This window comes from Hesperophylax consimilis, chromosome 11 (genome assembly GCF_061612785.1).
Source record: "Hesperophylax consimilis isolate HC1 chromosome 11, BYU_Hcon_1.0, whole genome shotgun sequence".
Lineage (NCBI taxonomy): Eukaryota > Metazoa > Arthropoda > Insecta > Trichoptera > Limnephilidae > Hesperophylax > Hesperophylax consimilis.
Window position 1 is genome coordinate 25736907 of NC_142846.1, and position 18867 is coordinate 25755773.

At 34.4% G+C, this 18867-nt stretch overlaps 1 protein-coding gene across 4 annotated transcripts in view; it reads right to left on the minus strand.

The window, feature by feature from the left end:
* Positions 1-18867, minus strand: part of LOC149419970 (monocarboxylate transporter 14) — a 174579-nt gene that overhangs the window by 42190 nt on the left and 113522 nt on the right. For all 4 annotated transcript variants that reach the window (XM_089637399.1, XM_089637398.1, XM_089637400.1 and 1 more), the window contains exon 4: positions 281-525. In XM_089637399.1, coding sequence (XP_089493525.1) covers positions 281-525 — 245 coding nt within the window. The remainder of the gene's footprint in view (positions 1-280; positions 526-18867) is intronic.

Consider the following 18867-nt stretch of genomic DNA (forward strand, 5'->3'; position numbering starts at 1 on the left):
CATTCAGAAGTTGCTATGGGGTTCGTCACACAACTCGATATTTAAGTGAAGATTCTACGCCCCGCCTCGGCATTTCCATGAAAATGGTGCACATTTATCGTCACATATCTACGAATTTCAATTAATTTGCTACGAACGCCATCATGTGCCTCGGAATTTCATTAAAGATGCTATGGACATCATCAAGCGCCTTGGACTTTCAGTGAATATGCAATGGACATCGCACAGGCCTTGCTACAAATAGCACTAGTTAATTGTGAATATTGCAGCTTCAACTCACCTTGGGGTAGACCAGCGGCCGCATGAGCGCCCCGAAGACGGCGCAGTTGAGGATCAGGCCCGCCATGATGAGATTGGCGCCCCGCCAGCCGTACATATCCAGCAGCGCGGTGGCCAGTGGCGCGAAGGCGAACGTGCCCACGCCCGAGCCGCAAACGGCTATACCCGTGGCCAGTGAGCGCTTCGTCTCGAAGTAATAGCCCACGGCCACCACTGCAGGGAGGTAGATCATGCCAAAGCCAATGCCTGCAGACAAATAAACACAGTGGTCAAATATTATAATACTAATTATCATTGAAGGATTTCTGAAGATAAAAGTTTATGTCAAGAACACACGTAAAGAGGACAATTACTGCAGAATGAGCAACAAAAACATATACAGGAAAATGTACTAATTTAGATGTTGGTACTCTATCGCTTGTCTAAATTCTTGAGACATTTGACTTAAGACATTAGACTTTAGACAGTTCATTGAACCAGAGTTAACAATCATAGACAGACCCACAACCGAAGTTAGTATTTTTGATGATAAAAACAAATACATTGTAATCAAACAGCACCCGCGAGCAGAAGGTATCTGTGGAGGCAAAAAAGTACGAATTTTGTTCAACAAGCATCAGATTACATATTTTCAACGAAAAAATGAAGCACAGGAGGTTTCAATATTATGGGTTTGAAGATTACCACTGATAGTCAGCGTCGTACATTCAGTCCATAATTAATAATGACTCCATAATTGTGATATATTTTTTCAACAGACGAACGATCGTTTTACCTACATAGAAAAGGTCTACTGAATACAATTTTTTTTTCAGAAGTAGGTTGTTCCATATCTTAAAAGAGCTTAAGAGTCGAAAATATAAAAAAATATAATTAAAATAAAACCAATGAAAAAGAATCAAGGGTCATAACTTCATAACTCATAACACACGCTAGAGAATTGAACCTATGGGATTAAAATGAACCTCGAAAATCTAATTGGGGGTGTGAGGGTATAATGATTGGAGACGAATGGACTAGATCATTGCGATGAAGACTGTTTGAAAATAAACCTTTTGAAGTGAAACTTCTTTAGGCGCGTAATGAATTTTCGGGGACGGAGTAAAACCGAGTCACGATCGAAACGAAAATGCGGGTACCCCCACCACCGATTAAAGTTCATTTGATCTAGTCAAAGTTTTGAAGTAACATATAAATGCTTCTTAGCTCATCCCGACAACTGGCGTTGGTGGTGTAATGGTCAGCATAGTTGCCTTCCAAGCAGTTGATCCGAGTTCGATTCTCGGCCATCGCACATTATTTTTTTGTTTTTAACGCCTTTTTCATTCAATATCTTATTTTTTAGTAGGTCAGAACATTTTTTAAAAGAAAATAATATTGCAAAATAATAAAAACACTTATCTCACTGTGATAAAACATTACTCCGCTAGAGCGCGCTTTGCGTTATTGTGTTGGATTAAAATTATTATCTAATCCGTATATTATGATAATTGTATTACATTTATTTAATTAATTTATTTATTTTGATAATATGTAATAATTTACAGAAAAAAAAATTAAAACTATCTCCCTCTGATAAAATATCCGTTCGCTAGAGCGCACTACGCGATCTTGTGTGGGATTCTATTTCTGTACATTGTACATTATTTTTAAAAATATATTATATTGAAGTGAAACTTCTTTAGGCGCGTAATTCGGGGACGGAGTAAAACCGAGTCAGGATCGACACGAAAATGCGGGTACCCCCACCACCGCTCACCGTTCACTGTCCCTCTCTCACCATATGCGCTTGTTGAGGTGGGGGAGCCGCTCACGAACGTTCTCTCTCTTCTCTTCTTTCCTCTCTCTCAGACACCAGCGAACTGCGCCACGCCAAGCATCAGCTGCTTGGTTAGTATACTGCGTCGTGAGTGTAATACGAGTGAAATACGTAATTGATTGTGGTTCATACGGTTTAACAAAAGAAGTTTCACTTCTGTCTTGCGTAGGCTTGACACACCCACTTTTTTTCTAAAAATAAGAAGAAATTATCTGTACAGTATCCAATTAAAGCTACCGAATTTCTGCTCGAACCTGATACTGGATGTAGTGTTAAATAAATAAAGGTTTGAGCGTATCAAATGTGAAATAGTAAAAGGTTTCAGTATTTATATCATAATAAAGATTTTTCGTAAGAGCCTATTTTAGAACACTGAACTTTAATATTAATAGAGGAGAAGTACCGAATATGGGATAGCTTAGCTAAAAAATATCCCATTAATTATAATTAAATCGTTTATTGAGTATTACACATTGAATTTTTTGGAAATATAGTTATGTAACTTAAAATGTTTACGAAATATTAAAATAAACTCAAAAAGGTCTTCATTTTGGACGAAAAGTAAAACAATAGAAAAAACAGGTTTCGAAAAAAGTGCTCCTATTATGGGATGCACGGATTTTGTTAATTTTGCAAGCAATAATCACAAATAAAATCAATATTTTCGGCTCCCGAACACTCAATGTGGCACCAATGGCGGCAGGCTATACATTGTATCCACTCTTCGCCTCTGATATCATGGCTGTATAGTCCTGAACAATAAGCACAAACCGCATCGGACTCAACATCACGAGGTTGGATTGCTGTCGAAATGTCTTCAGAAGAATGGGATGACAGCGACATATGTGACATCTCAGAAGAAGACGTAGAGTCGTATCGTAGCCTTCTGATGGGTTTCTTCAAGACTTCTTTTTTCACTTGGACCCCACTAGTGGAGGGCTGATCGCATATTTCCGTGCCTTTTTTCACAATGCCCCTTTTCTTCTGCATGCCTTCCAGCTCAATTTTATAAGGAGACGACGAAATTATGCAAGTTTTTCCTGCTTTTCTTCCTCTAGTGGAAACTGTCTTTTTCTTATTTGGGTAGGGTGCAATTATATTTGGGCTTACGAGGACAGGCTTGGGATCAGCAGATGGAAGAGACGTGCTAGTTGGAATACTGATTGAGTTGGGACAATCATTTTCTTGATCCTCATTTTCTAGGAAGTCCTGCTCGCTGAAGATATTCCGGTTAATGGGGTAAATTCCAGTAGCTTTGAAACCGTTCACGGCTAAAGCTGCACATTGTATTTTCAGGTATGCTTTTCCAAAAAGTTCCACGATATCAAAGACTGACAAAGGCCTCTGATTCATCAGAAGCTATTGCCGAATTTCTTCACTGTAATACGTCTTTAAAGCTCCCATCACTGTCTTGTCGAGGGGCTGCAATTTGTGGGTAGAATGTGGAGGTATGCACAGAATGGTGACATGATTCTCTCGAGCTTTATCTATAAGATCAATGTTGCGTGTGTGACTATAATGTCCATCAAGGATTAACAGAATCGGATTTTCCTCAGTTGGTTTCGTATGTTCGATGAAGTGCTGGAACCAGTCCGTAAATAGTTCTGTTTGGATCCACCCTGATGGATGACATCCTCCGATGGATCCTGCCGGTGCTCCTTTCATAAGTAAAGCGTTCATTTTTTTCCGGGGAAAGATTATCATTGGCGGAACGAAATCTCCGGCGGCATTCATGCTGAGACAAATCGTTATAAGTGATCCTCTTTCCGCAGAGGTGATGGCACCGACTTGTTTTTTCCCCCTCATAGCTACAACTTTTGGAAGTTTGGACTGCACCACCGATAGGCCTGATTCGTCGACGTTATAAATTCGGTATGGGGGAAAGGATTTCTTCTCATATTCCTTCTCTAAAAGGTCGAAAAATGAACGAACATTATTTTCAGTAAATCCCTTAACGCTTAACGCGAGCAAACGATGTGCCTGTTGGCTTACGAAGAGAAATAATTTCCTTGTGGCGATTTAAATATCCTTTTAACCATTTTCTCCCAGCTGTTTCGTTTTTAAATGGGTGCTGTAGATTATTGCAAACTGCTAGTTGATATGCAAGTCTTTTGATATCTTTCCTTGTCAGTCCGTAATACCGTTTTTCCATTTCTAATAGGTAATCCCGCAACTGTCCCTCTAAAACTGGTCCCAAGACTGACTTTCGTCCCAGCGCAGCTTCAACAGCATCTTCTTCAGCGCTCGGCTTGCATAATCTGAATAAAGTGCTTCGAGGAACCTCGTAAAGAATAGCGGCTTTCGATAACCCATGGTCTTCGTCTTTACAGCTTCCATAGCCTTAAGCATTTTTTCTTTATCCCACGTCTTCCGCTGTTTTGTCTTCGACATTTTGAGGTTAGTGTAGGCCAAAATAGATAAACCTGGAATATCAAAAAAGAAATTTAGTTCTACTAGAATTCCATATTGGAAACACTGTTCCTAATATGAGATAGTATTCCATATTAGGGACATCAAAAATCCCATATTTGGAACAAGATCAATTCAAACAAATATATTTATAGAACAAAATCTACTTGAATTTAACTTCAAAACATTTTTAAAACATAAAATTTAAATAATTATTTGGTCGATCAGTGAAAGATTGTCAATTTTGTGGAGAAAATCTTTTGAGAAAGAATAAAGTGAAACTTACATAAATATTATACCGGTGTGGCACAAAAACTTGATCACTCTCTCAGGCGCGTGTGTTGTGGCCGGCGTCCGAACGAGTACCGACATGTTCAAGATCGTTCGGTGGGGAATAGGGAACGCTGGGTTATAGAAGCTGTTCTCGCATACATTTTGAGAAACATGACCATCTCATATTAGGGACGTATGCCATATTCGGTACATCTCCTCTAATATTTTTTTTAAATATTTATTTTTGGTCACCGCTTGAGATAATAATATCCTCATTGGAATCTCCGGTGCTGAAGACTTCATTTACATTTTCGAAAATAATTTGAATAATATAAGGTTGCTTAATGAATAATCTAAATATATAAAAATTCTTCGAAAACTCGCAAAATGGTTGACCGATATCATAATAGTTTTTATTAGTACCAGGAGTATTTATAAAATGGTTTGAATTGTAAAAGATGTCGAGGACGCCCGATGAATACTTCTCTGCACCAGAATGAGATACGGAGTTGAATTAATCGATGTAATGTAGTTTTTTTATAGTAAAATTGTAGTATACAGTAAGTGGATAGTGGAAGAAGTCGAAGACGCCCGCGAAAGACATAAGAATTAGCGAAGCATTGCGGGGTTCACCAGTATATTATATTATTACGTAATGTTCTTAGTGCAGTTGGATGGTTTCTGTTTCAGTCTGTATTTATGTTTTCTATTTCAGATCTCCCTATGTTGTGTATCCTGTTTTTTTATTTGAGTTTTAAAAGCTTTTATTTTTTAAGGAGAATGGGATTTTGCTGTAGAATTTAGTACCTTGGTATAAGAAGCTTTAGATTATTGTTGTATATGTTTTAGACCACCAGATTTAATGTTTCTAATAATGCTTGTTTATTATTATCTATTATCTGCACATATTACATCCTTTGTTTAATTGGTGAGATTTGCTCTTTAAATTTGGATAAGCCGTGGTGGCTCAATGTCTGATACGAAGTACGTATTTATTTGAGAGTAGATTCTTAATGAATTCATATTCAACGTGGCAGCCAATGTTTCAAAATATGACAACATTTGTCTAAAAGTGAATTCCTCATAAAAAAAGTTGTAGTTAAGCCAACATTAGAAAAGTCAAATGTGATAAAACATGAATTTCCAATTTAAGTTTGGTCAAAAATAATTAGCTTGGAATAAATCCAATTTTACAGAAAATTCTCAATCCTCGTGGGAATCAATTATTTTCAAGTCTCTTGGAGCGAGTACGAACATTCCTCCAACAAGTCACCGAATGAATCAGTCCAGCGAAAGATTTGAATGAAAAGCAAATACATACTTCACATTTTAAGGTTGTTAAAATTAATGTAAATTAATAACGTGAAAAATTGTATGGTTTTCAGACTAGAATCTAGAATAATACGAAGAAAGCGCATTATCTCAACTTATTTTTAAAAAAAACTTTTTTTAACACGTTGTAGATACTCTCAGTATCTCCCTGGTGAATAACATATTTTAATTGCTCAATGTGACGTTAGCCATTGTTACTGAAAACTCACTATAATAATGTTTATAATGTAAATAACCCGTTAGACAAACTGCTAAAAAGTAGTTTATCGGGACTTTTTTGCCTAATATTTGTAAAGTGTGAACAATAAGCCGTGTTTTGTGACCAGATCTTAGTAGCCAAGCACTTCCCACCTTCCTCATCCCTATCTATTTTACCTCCCACCACTTGTTGGGACTTTCGTGTGGTATTCACAAACAAAAACATGAGTTTGTCCAATTTATATAACATTGGACCAAACCTAAGTAGGTGTGTTTTATTGTTTTGCTGCTGGCTAGGTAATATGCACAAAATGGTTATTGATGAACATAACACAACTAATACTATATCTCTTTTCAATGGTGAATATAACAAGCCATATTGAACTGGCTAACTATTTTTATTTTTTCTACAAAAACATAGAAAATCAGTAAAAATTGGACAGCTGGGGTCGATGTGATGGGTTGGATTATTACTTGGCTGCATTTTTTACTCCAAATAATGTCAGGAATCACTGGTTGTAAGTCAAGTACGTCACTTAACACCCTGAATACATGTGTTTAATTACAAATAAACACTATATAAAGCTGCACAAATAAACTTTCAGAACCACCTGCAGATAAAATATAGTAACTGCATTCCTCCGCGGTTTGAAGAAAATTCACTTGAATATTCTTCTAAACGGACATTCGAAATTCTGCGAGGGGCATCATTAAAGCGTAGTGTCTTATCTTGGCAGCCCTCCTGGATCCACCGTCTTACCTCCCGCCGCCCTACAGTTTGCCGCCCTACTAACCTGCCGCCCTTCCTACCGAGTATATTAAGCCAAGGGGGAAGGGAAGGTTTCAAGGATCGATAGGGATAAGGAAGTCAGATAAAGGGTATTTTTGTGTGACCTTTGAGTGATCCCAGTGTATCATGACGTGTGAGTGGCATTGACTACTTAGTTAAAATGAATGCTGGATTCGTTCTTCATCTACATCACATTATTAGGCACACAGCGTTACGTAATAAGTCCTAAGAGGTAGGAAAAGATGACGTTAAACTGAGGCATGCAATATCAATAGATAATGTTTTCACTGAAAGTCGCGAATCGTAAAATAAGATTGATTTTATCGAAAGCAACTTTAAAATATCTGTAACCTGTATAAAGCAGCCCAAAAAGCCCTAAAACCCCAAACTTATGAATATACATAACATTTGGAATGGATTATGTGGTACTTTTTTATTTGATATTTCATTTTCGAGCAAATCGAGTACTCAGAGTGTTTAGAGGTCAAGAAGGATCGGCGGCCAGGGGGTTAATATAATCTGTATTAACGTCTTTTAAAAAGTTATTTAACCCTTCAGTTGCCGAAAAAATTATATTTTTTTTAAAACCGAAATGCTCAATCTTTACATATGAGACCCCCATTTTACAACTAAATAGTTTTCAATTTAGGTTCTCTATGTGATGTAGATTTACCAGTTTCCAGTTTGTATAATTTTTTTCCGGATATCGTATATTATTATTATTAAAAAATATACATAAAAAATATACTATAAATATTAACAGTAAAGGTCATTAATTATTAACGCTAACAGTTATTTTACCTGTATTTGGGTAAGGCGTGCTGTAGGAATAATTTTAAGAACATGACCACTAATACTAAATTACTATTTTTAAGTTTGTTATAGTAAAGCACACTTCAAGTGAAATGAAAAGAAACTTCGCTATATAAATGCAATTATATCATTATTATTATTAAAGCGCATTAAGGGGCTTTTACATTATTTAAACTATAAAATTATGCATCCCAATGGCATAAGCTAAAAGTCGCTTACAATAATGTTTATCGCCAACTATTCCGCCTACCGAGATATTGCAGCGCCACGCAAATGTTTCTGGAGGGACGAGTACATTCTTTCAGAGCGCTTCTCCGCCATCACATGGGAAGCTTATGGCGGAGACTACGCCAAAACCCTTAAATGCATACTGTTGTAAAACTGCAACATACCGTTCAAACCACCTTTAACTCTTTGGTGTATACTTAATGCATGCCGTTTTAGAATTATCAAGTTCACGGTAATATATTTTATCGAGTGGCATCACCTTTTTTTTCTTTCGCGAATGTCAAATGTCACTTTTTCTTCAACAAAGTGAAGATTCTCGAAAATTGGTTGGAGGTTAGAATTACAGTTTTGTTTTGCTGTTATTATTTTGATTTTCTTAGGTAAGTAGATACAATAATACAATACTTATATGTAATAACTCGTATTTTTCCGGTACACTTATTAGTTTTGAGAATTTTTTTTAGGTTTTTTATTTTTTTTTTCATACGTAAATTGTTCATATTATTTTTTATTAAATACATGGTGTTGTAAATTTGCAACAATTTTTTTTAATCAAATATCACTAAAAAATTACAAATAAAATAAATTCTTTATATTTCCTTGCATTTGCATGTAAATATCTACAAAATATATTTTTTTCCAGAAAATTTAATAAATTATGCATTTAAGGGTTAAGTAACAAAATCATCACTGCCATGGTTGCCTGGATGGAGTCCCCTCTGATGGCCCTCTGGAGACGGGAGATGTGCAAATATCCCCCATAAACGGAAGTTCACACTCATTTTTGTGTTTATATTTTATCTTTTTTCACTTAAATTCCGCTTTTTTGTGCCTGTCGGATTCACCTATGTTATTACCTACCTTATTATTATTTTTATTACTTATTATGTATATTATTTCAAATATGGAATATATTGCATTGCACTACCCCTGCATGCATTCTGGAATAAATTCTTATTATTATTATTTTGTCAATTCTAAAATGTGACAATTACTATCGAATTATGCGTTCAAGATCACGGAAATACGCATTTGGATAGACGCTTAGATCATTAAAGGTTATATACTACACAGCAATATAATTATTATTATATTAATACAAACGTTGAAATAATTCCCTACCATTCGGGTAAATGATGTAATAAGACAATGAGGTAACCTTCAGACATAAAGCTGTTAGTGTGAAAAGTAGTTATCTAATGAGGTATCGTAAATCAGACATCATTAATATTGTGTTATATTATATGTGTGTGTGTGTGTGTGTGTGTGTGTGTGTGTGTGTGTGTGTGTGTGTGTTGTATTGTGTATTTTGATACGTGATAATACTGATTATCTATGTTTTCATCTCGCTTTACGTTCTCTGCATGCACCTAATTCCCCTTGGGCAATAATCGCAGTTACCTGGGTGACAGACAGATATATATTTTTTTAGTTAGGGTTATCAAGTAGTATAAATAAAAAATATATATAAAAAATGTGTAATATATAAATTGAGGTCAAACGTAGGAAGGCCAACTTTTTTCTGAGATTTTTTTCAAACATTTCCGGGTTACAAATAGCCAGGCAATATTTGAAAAACTCCTAATACCATCAGCATAAGCATACAATTACGAAATTATAGAAGACGTGGATAGAAATAATTGAAACCACGACCTGGTTAAATTTATGTATTTTATCGGTGGCTGAGTTGACATCGCATTTGAGTACCACCCAGGCGTAGCGTGTTCAATTCCTCGGCTGGCTAAGTCCTCCATCACAACACAAGCAACATTAATTTCCCGCTTACTGTGGTAATACTAGAAAATTTTCAAATATTGTCTTTCTGTTTAAAAATAAAATAAATAAAGTATTCACAAATAAAATAAAAAAAATGTAATGAAAATAAACCACTCATAAATAAAATAAATCAAAATAATTAAAATGGTGAATTGGCGTTACAAAAATAATTATATGGAAACCCTGCTCACGAATATATTAGTTAGTAATATTATTAATTTTTCGATAAGGGGCACAATGATGTGATAACGCATAACACGGTAATGACAATGACTAATACTTTCGACAAGTCACTTCAGGGACAAAATGGTTGCAGATGATTGTGGAATGACACATAAACAGTACATTATCATCATTGTACTTACTGTAACAGTTCAAGCTAATGTGATACGAGAATGCGGGTTGTCGCTATGGAAAATCCCATGGGCACTGGAATAAACTCACGGCCGCTATGATAGTGGCGCTATCGCCAAACAAACTGAGCAATCACAAGTTAAAGGTATATAATACATAGTTATATGTATTACATACCTTTAATGCGGTGTCTACGATGTTTCTGGAAGTAATTAGCATACTGCATTGATCTGTTTATTTACAAAAAAATGTGTGCTAACTAAATTACAATGTTGTGGTAAAAGGATTAAATTTATGTTATTTGTACGAACAAACGTTTTACTTTCACTAAAATATATACTTATAAAGAAGTGTCTGTTGGTGGGTTTATTTTTTTACATAAATCTATAGTTTTAGTCCAAGGTTGATGACATTTCGCACAATCTACCTCTAAAACGAAAAAATGCTGAATTTTGACACTTCTTGACGAAATTTTGCACATGAACCAAAATAAGACGAAAATTACAGTCTAAATCTGGTTTAAAAAAACTTTGCGTAAAGCCCGAGCAAAGACAGGGACGCTTGTTATTGGAATTGAAAGATCCCTATCGAAAAAAAAAATCCAAATGGCTAAGGGTATTTTAAAGTTAATGTAAGGTTAATTAAAGGTTTTTGGATTATAATAATAATTAAATCTAATATTTTATTGTTAACCATCGTTTACTATCCTTCAATTTTTTAAGCGAATAAATAATTCGATTAATTTACTTCGTTTTTTAAAGGTATTTTTGTGGGTTTCAAGTTTACCAATCTCAACATATGTCTTGAAAAGTAACGTTTGCAAAGTAAAAAAAAAAATAAACATTTTATGTTAATTTATTATTCAGTACTTTCATCACATTTGTTCTGTTGCATTATTTTCTGTGTATTTCAAGTGCACTATATACATCGTAGAAAAAAAAGATAAAAATTCAAAAATATGGACGCCCGGTCATATATGACACTTTAATGCTGGAGGGGTTAAGGACAATTGTCCAATAATAATAAAACATCACACGAATTGAAACGGTTGACTGACTTACTGATAAGAGATGACTGCAAAGGGAGAGCACAAATACATAAATAATATTATTTACTTTTATTATTGCAGCCTGAGATGGACTCTTAAAAGTTATGCTCATTTTGTATAGGGGTGAGATAAATTACTTAAACAGTGTTAAAAAGATATAACACCTCGCTTTGTATTTGCATTAAAAAGTTTACAATAGATGCTGCCTAAAAATTTGAACATTTATTTGAAAAATATTTGTTACGGTTTGCAAAAACTTCAATAAATATTTATTTGTAAAAAAAGTGAAGTGATAATAAGATTTATAATAACCTACCCTTCGTCTTATTAAATATATTCTTTTAGTTTCGTGTAAAGTGGTAATTGCAGTTTACACGATAAAAACCATCGGTAAGCTACATAAATTCTTTACATATGTTTGCGTGCAATTGTTTGTGTATTTTTAATTGCATAATATGTCGTTTTGTAATACTAGAATATGAAAAAGTTATATTCTTTCAAAAACGGTATTTTATTTTCAAATACGTTAAAAAACATCGAATTAATGTGGAATCGAACGTAATGCGAAAATATGTTCAACGCAATTCGCATTTGACAGTTCGCTGAAAAATACAATGCAAAATCCACAGTCTCTAGTCTTTAGAGGTTAATAAAAACCTAATTCACAATAATGTATTCACTGCGATAAACTCCAGAAACGCTTAAATATGGGTCGACAAACAATGGGATGAAACGGTTCTTAGTTTAGATTTTAGAGTTAGAGCGTGACCGATACGCCTACTGTAGTAGGTAGGGTAGGTACTGTATAAAGTACCACCCACGACTAATCGAAGTTTGTGGTATTGTCGTAGGAGTCCATGGGAGTTTATGTGGTGTGTCAAGTGACGTCATCATATTCAATGGGCTTTTAATTGGTGAAATCGAAATACTCGTTAGCGAAACGTTAACGCACCTACTTTCAGGGTGTTGAAACTTGGCCAAGTCGGGTAGTAACCAACTACAAGTGCATTATAATTTCAGGTAGGTACACAGAAAATGTATTAATCGGAAAAGTTTTGAAATCAATAATTTAGGTACGATCTGTGAGATCTGTCACCACGTTTATACCAGAATCCAATTTTTTAAATTGGAAATTAAAATAAATTTCTGTCAAAATATTATATTATACGTAGATTAGGTACTTATTTCAACTCTCCAAAATAATAAACACAATTTTGAAAATTAAAGTTCCGGAGTTACAGTCAGAGCTAGAACTAAAAATTGCATTTTTTTCAGTAATCGAATAGCGGATGTAAACATTTCTCTCCACACATAAAAAAGAGGGAAATTATGATTTTTAATTGGTTGCTTTCGTAGAAACTCAAAGCGCTTTGCTTTTCCACTTTAATGCAAATTTTCACTGCAAACAACATAGCACGGGCACCATCGCAGTTATTATAACGTAGTAGTGAGGCTCCCGAGGGATTACTTAACTTCCGTAGTTTAAACGTCCGTAGGCTGTTAACGCGGTTAGTTTACAGGCGTAGCTTAAGTTATGTACACCTACGGCTAAATACTGGGTGTCCGGGGGTAAAATGCACTAACTTCGGGAGGTGATTCTACATGATAGTAGAAGTAAAAAAAAAAGATAAAGAACTTACAACAACTCATTCTGAAATTACAACTTTTTTCCCATTCACAAACCTACTAAAAATACTTAGTGTAAGTTACTAACTTACCCGATAAATTCGTTGTGAGCTTGCCGATAACGTGGTGGCAAGGTTGTAATCGGCCCGTATCCATTGAAACCGTATGTAAACAATAACAATAGGCCGAGAGTTTGACGTCTACAATTATGCCACAATCCGTATGTTTTAACCCAAATTCAAAAATAGAAGTGTACTAAAATTAACAAAATGTTGTTACATTTGAAAAATAAAATTATTTAGCTATTAATCGCAACTAATGTCATTGCTTTTGAATAATTTAACGACTTTTCAAAATGTCCACTTTCCATATTTATTTGCATCACGTAGCCCGTAAACCTAATCAACGTCTGCTCATTATTCGTGGGTGAAGCCAGGGCAATACTGAGAATCCACCCATCTTACATCAAAATACTAATAATGACACGTACTAAAAATGTTCAAAAAATAAATAAAAATTGTGACCAACACATTATTGTAAATCAATTCCCAATATTGTGACGATAAATATCAAATCAAAAACAAAGTGTCAAAAATTTTTAAGATTTTTAAATTGGTATTCTCAAATAATAAAAGTATTAAGCTTATATTGGAAGAAAGACTTTTACTTTGTAATAAAAAAATGAAGCGATATATACTTTTACGTAATAATCTAATCACATGGTTCAGTGATTGTGATAATACAAAGAAGGAATATAAAGCGAAACTACCTTTAAAAAATTATACATCCAAGATTTTCAACCCGTTGGGTTATCGACTAACTATCTGTCGATCTCCAAGAAATAATGCCTCAGTTATTTTCGGTGGAAACCTTCTATCTACTACCATGTCATATTTAGTATAGATAACGCAAGCGTATGAGAAAAACTTTGTTTTTAGAACTTTGACATTTAACATTCACTCAGCGATCTTCCCAGTTAATTTGCTTACAAACTGTTAGAAGGTCAATGTGCTGTGTCGCCACTTTGCTCCCAGAAGATGGATGTTTGTAAACCCAAGGACTCGGTACTCGTTCTACTTACTCGTTCAATTAGGGGGATGGATGCGAGAGTTGATGGTAGTATTTAGCTGCTGACAAATAGGCACTATTCACAAGTTACAACAGTTAGAAAGCTTGGAAGAAATCTATAGCTCTCTAAAAGCTTTCAGGTTTCGTTCCGAGGGTTGGAGATTCGTCGTTTCTAAAAGCATAGACTAAATAAGTACAAAGACAGGTTAGTCATACTAATCGAACAAAAAATATAGCACGTCCTTGTTTTATCTTTCATAGCTAAAACGAAACTAATAAGAAAAGGATGACAACTCAAAGAATATATGTGTGCGGATAAAATAGAAATACAACGACGCGCCCATCTCTTGATTTTAGTATCAAGCGAACAACGAAACGCATGAGAAAGGGATAGCAATACTTTGTTCGTACGGACGAAATATATGTATTATGAACAGTCCGCCCCCCGCTAGCCGACAGCAAGCAGCGTTGTAGAAATATGATGTACTGTCACTATGGTTGTCTTTCCTACACCATGTGTGTCTGCGTTCCATATCTTGCTTTATTTTATTTCAACATTTGCCGATTTCGGGTAGACAAAGCCTTAAATAATTATATTTATTTAAATTATAATGAATTTTTTTGTATTACCAATGGAAATGAACTCCATCCGTTTTCTCTTCAAAAGCCTCTTTAAAACCCACTTTACTAAATCCCTTCCTACAGCCCCTACGTCAACCCGCCTCGCAACGCTGCCCAACCGGGTGGCGACATAGTTCCCCTGCTTTAACACTGTACACACAGGGGCGCTCTTATGAGGTGTCACATAAAAAGATGTTTTACCTGAGAATGATTTTTGCACCTCTCAAAAGCACAGGAAGGCGTTTCTTGACAAAAGAGAGCCCAGACCGACTTAGCAGCTGGTGACGGCTTGTCTGACGAACGAACTTGTGTATGATATTAAACGCAGTAAATCTCAAGTATGTCCATTGGACCTGGTTTAGTGCAACCACACGCGTTATCTTGGAAACCTATCTTCTCTTTTCATTCATCTAAGCGTTGTAGGTTTAGGTTGATACCCAGAACTTGTTGTTGAGTTCATAGTGTCAGTGTGAAATCTGACCAATGGTTAGATATGGTTGTATAGTCTTTAAAAAATTATGTGTCTAATCCAAATCGAAGAAGCCTAATAATTATATTATCAGTCACTGAGCCTAAACTAGAAAATAGATTAGATAAGAACAATAAATTAGAGAACCCAACGGTGCTTGTGAAACCATTGTAAGATTCTGCAGATCTGCGTTGGAAAAAGAGTGTTAACAAGAAACTATGTACAAATTAGAAACTAGTCAATATGTTTCTAGGATTTATATCCTGAGTTTTGAAGGTTAGACGTGTCCACTTTTTTACCGTCGATATTGTGATTGGGCAAAACGAAACTAAACCCTAAATTTTTAAAAAAAATAACCCGTAAAAAACAACGTTTGTTTTACTACAATACATCTATTTTCAAATGCCTTTTAAAACTAAATAAAAATAGTTTGACTGGGTGAGGATTGAACACAGGAACTTTAGTCGACTCCTCTGCCAACAGAGCCAAATCCCGATTGGATAAGATCGAATTTCCTTGAAATGCGTATATTTCCATGAAGTTTGCTAATTTCCACTTCCAAGATTTGCATTCGTTCACGAAAAATTCAAATAGATGTATTTAATAATAATAACATCATCACCGGAGCACATATTTACCAACCGTCATAATTTGAGACCTTCCGATGCTTACTTCGCCCTGCATAACAGACATAACAGTAACATTAGTCGGTTGCTAATGGATTGTAGATGTAGATTGTACGGATAGATAGCAGATACGAGCAAACGGATAAGTAGTAAGTACATAAATACGTACTTGTAACTTGTAACTCTGTCCGTAATGGATTTACGTCATCAATTGCTGGTTTGTCAATATTACGATCGTGTTACTAACAATATCAGGAACTGATTAATTAGTAGGTACCCGGGGCACCCCTTTTTGTTTTATCTTAGCAAAACCCTCTGCCAAAGTTCCGCTAAGACCTAAACACGTATTTATTGGAGATATTTTTTTATATATCGCGTGGTGTGAAAGGTGGCTATTTTGTTCAACCCTTAGTCCGCCTCTGCACAGCACAGAAACAGTAAAAACAGGGGTCTATTGAAATATACTACAGTAACACTTAAATTGGTAATTTTTTTTTATTTATTTAAATGTTTCGTTACATTGGAACAGTTATAAAATACAGTGTAATAAAATGAAAAAACAAACATAAGTGTGAACAATGAATTTTAACATATTTCTATGAACTAAAATATTTTTTTATGAGTTTAGTAGTGCTCATTGGGGGAAAATCTATATTGACTATGAAGTGATAACTATCTACACTCGAGTGGTAAGGGTGTTCCTTTCATAGGTAGGTACATATTGTTACATATCAAAGTTTATTACGAACGAATAACTGTGCACCGCCAAGCTTCTTAAAACCACTATTTAGATTAATCTGTACTACGAATAGGTTTACATTATGAATACCAAAAAATAAGCTTTTGATAAATTGAAGATATTACAATCGTTTCGCTTAAGTAGAATTTAAATAAAATTGTGAACTACTTAATATATATTTTAATTTGAAAAAGTGTTAAAAAACTAAGAAACAACAAAGTAGGGTACAACTAGGGAATACTTTAGCTAAAATTATCTGAAATCATTTTCCTTTATTATTTTCTTTTACTTTCTAATAAAATTATTCACAAACTAAATAAAAACCACATTTGGGCTTGAAATAGAGAGTTTCTAGATCCATTTGCCAAACGATTTGTATGCCTATTACCTATATTCGTGGCAATATACGTCACTTTAAGAATATACACATTTTTTGCTTGTGGCTTCCTCTATTGGTTCGATTAATAGTTTGATTACCACCACTGTGTGTTTTTATTTGCAAGATTAAGACGATAGCGTGCAATAGCGGAATTGCTGACAACTTAATGCTGTTTCGTAGTTATAAATCGTTAATTCGTAAAAAAATGCCAAATTAATGAATTTTCGAAGAAATCAAAAAAAATCAATTACGGAAAATTACAGCAGTTACATTTTTCATAATTCAAATATCAACATCAAAAAAGCAGTTACTTTTTACGTTTTACTTAGTTATAACGACAACAACAAAAAAATACGTGGTTCGAAGTTTAGACGTTAATTTTGAATCCAAGCCTAAATAAACCTCCTACTAAAATTCCAATAACATTTTCCTGAACTACGTCATCATTTTTTCCAGTGATTGAAAAAAGAAACAACCTTGAGTTAAATAAGAAAATGGAAAGAAAATTATAGTTGTGAGGGAAAAATATATATAATAATTGATAATTAGAGTGAAATGAGATTATCGGTGAAAAATATGTAGAATAATTAATAATTTAGAGTGAAAGGAGTCTATCGGTTAATGTGTATAGTAATTAAAATATGTATAATAATTAATAATTTAAGTGAAAGGAGACTATCGGTGAAAATATGTACTCGTATAATAATTAATAATTATGTAGAGTACAAGAAGACTACTTGTGGAAAATATGTATAATAATTAATAATTAGAGTGAAAGGAGACTATCGGTGAAAAAATAGGTTGGGAAGTCGTTAACAAAGAGGAGCATAAACTTCATTGATCCCATCAATTAAAAATTAGTAAGTGCTTCGTTAAAGCGCCATAACCCGTCTTGATGCTGCTCTGAGCGAACTGTAAACAAAAACGCTAAAATAACACTACGGATTACGGTGGCCGCTTATGTAAGTACTCTGTAATACCTTACAAAGAAATTGAATGTAAGAGATTTTCACTTACTTGTACGAGGGTAATAGAAGGAATTTAGAGAGATAGAAAGTAATCAGGAATTAGTTTTCAGCAACAAGTCCATAGTCCGCGAAAGGTTTTCTTTACCATAATACATCTATTTCAAAATGTCTCTTAAACTTGAAAAAAAAATGGCTTGACTGTATTGAACCTTCCTACCCAAGAACTGGAGTCAACAACTCTACCAAACAAGCCAAATGCCGATCGGGTGGGACTGACATGTATTTCGTATATTAACTGCTGTAATATCTTGCCTATATCTTCGCGTGTTTATATATAAATGGCACCGATTGCCAATTAATAAAATGTATTGTCATCGATAACGAGTCTATTTGCAGAATTTCAGCTCGGTCTTATGTCGGGAAGTGGGTTAATGTCATTGCCGAAAACAATGGTTAAATTCAAATAGATACGTATTTAATAAAAAGGGCGACTTTTTTTGCTAAAATTAAATAAAGAAAAGCCAAGCTTTGTGTCTAATGATTAATGTTTTTTCCCAGGCGAATTTGAAACCAGAACTTGTTGGGGTTGAGATGTCAATTGCCTATGAATAACGAACTCAATCTATCCAAATCTATGTATATGATAATATTAGGATCTATAATTAAAAACACATTGTAAAAATATATGGAGTCAAGTGTTGATGTCCTTTGCGAAACGAATAAATAAATTGATTAATATCATTTAACCTTCGTGTTTTGAACTTATAATGAGAGAATATATTTTTTCTTGACTTTGCTACGTCAACAACCAAGGCCAACTAAGGCGACTGAAAAAACCATATTAAATAGAAAAATGATATTTAACTAACAGCCTAGATGTAATATTAAAATTGGTATCATTTGACTGATTTCGTCAATTTTATCTGGACCCTGAAACCTATATTTTACCAGGTTCAGAGTTTTAGAGAAATTTCGACAACATTAAGTGTATTTAACTGTTACATTTTGCCTTTGTTACAAGTCAACTTGAGTACAATTCTCCCGTCTGGAAC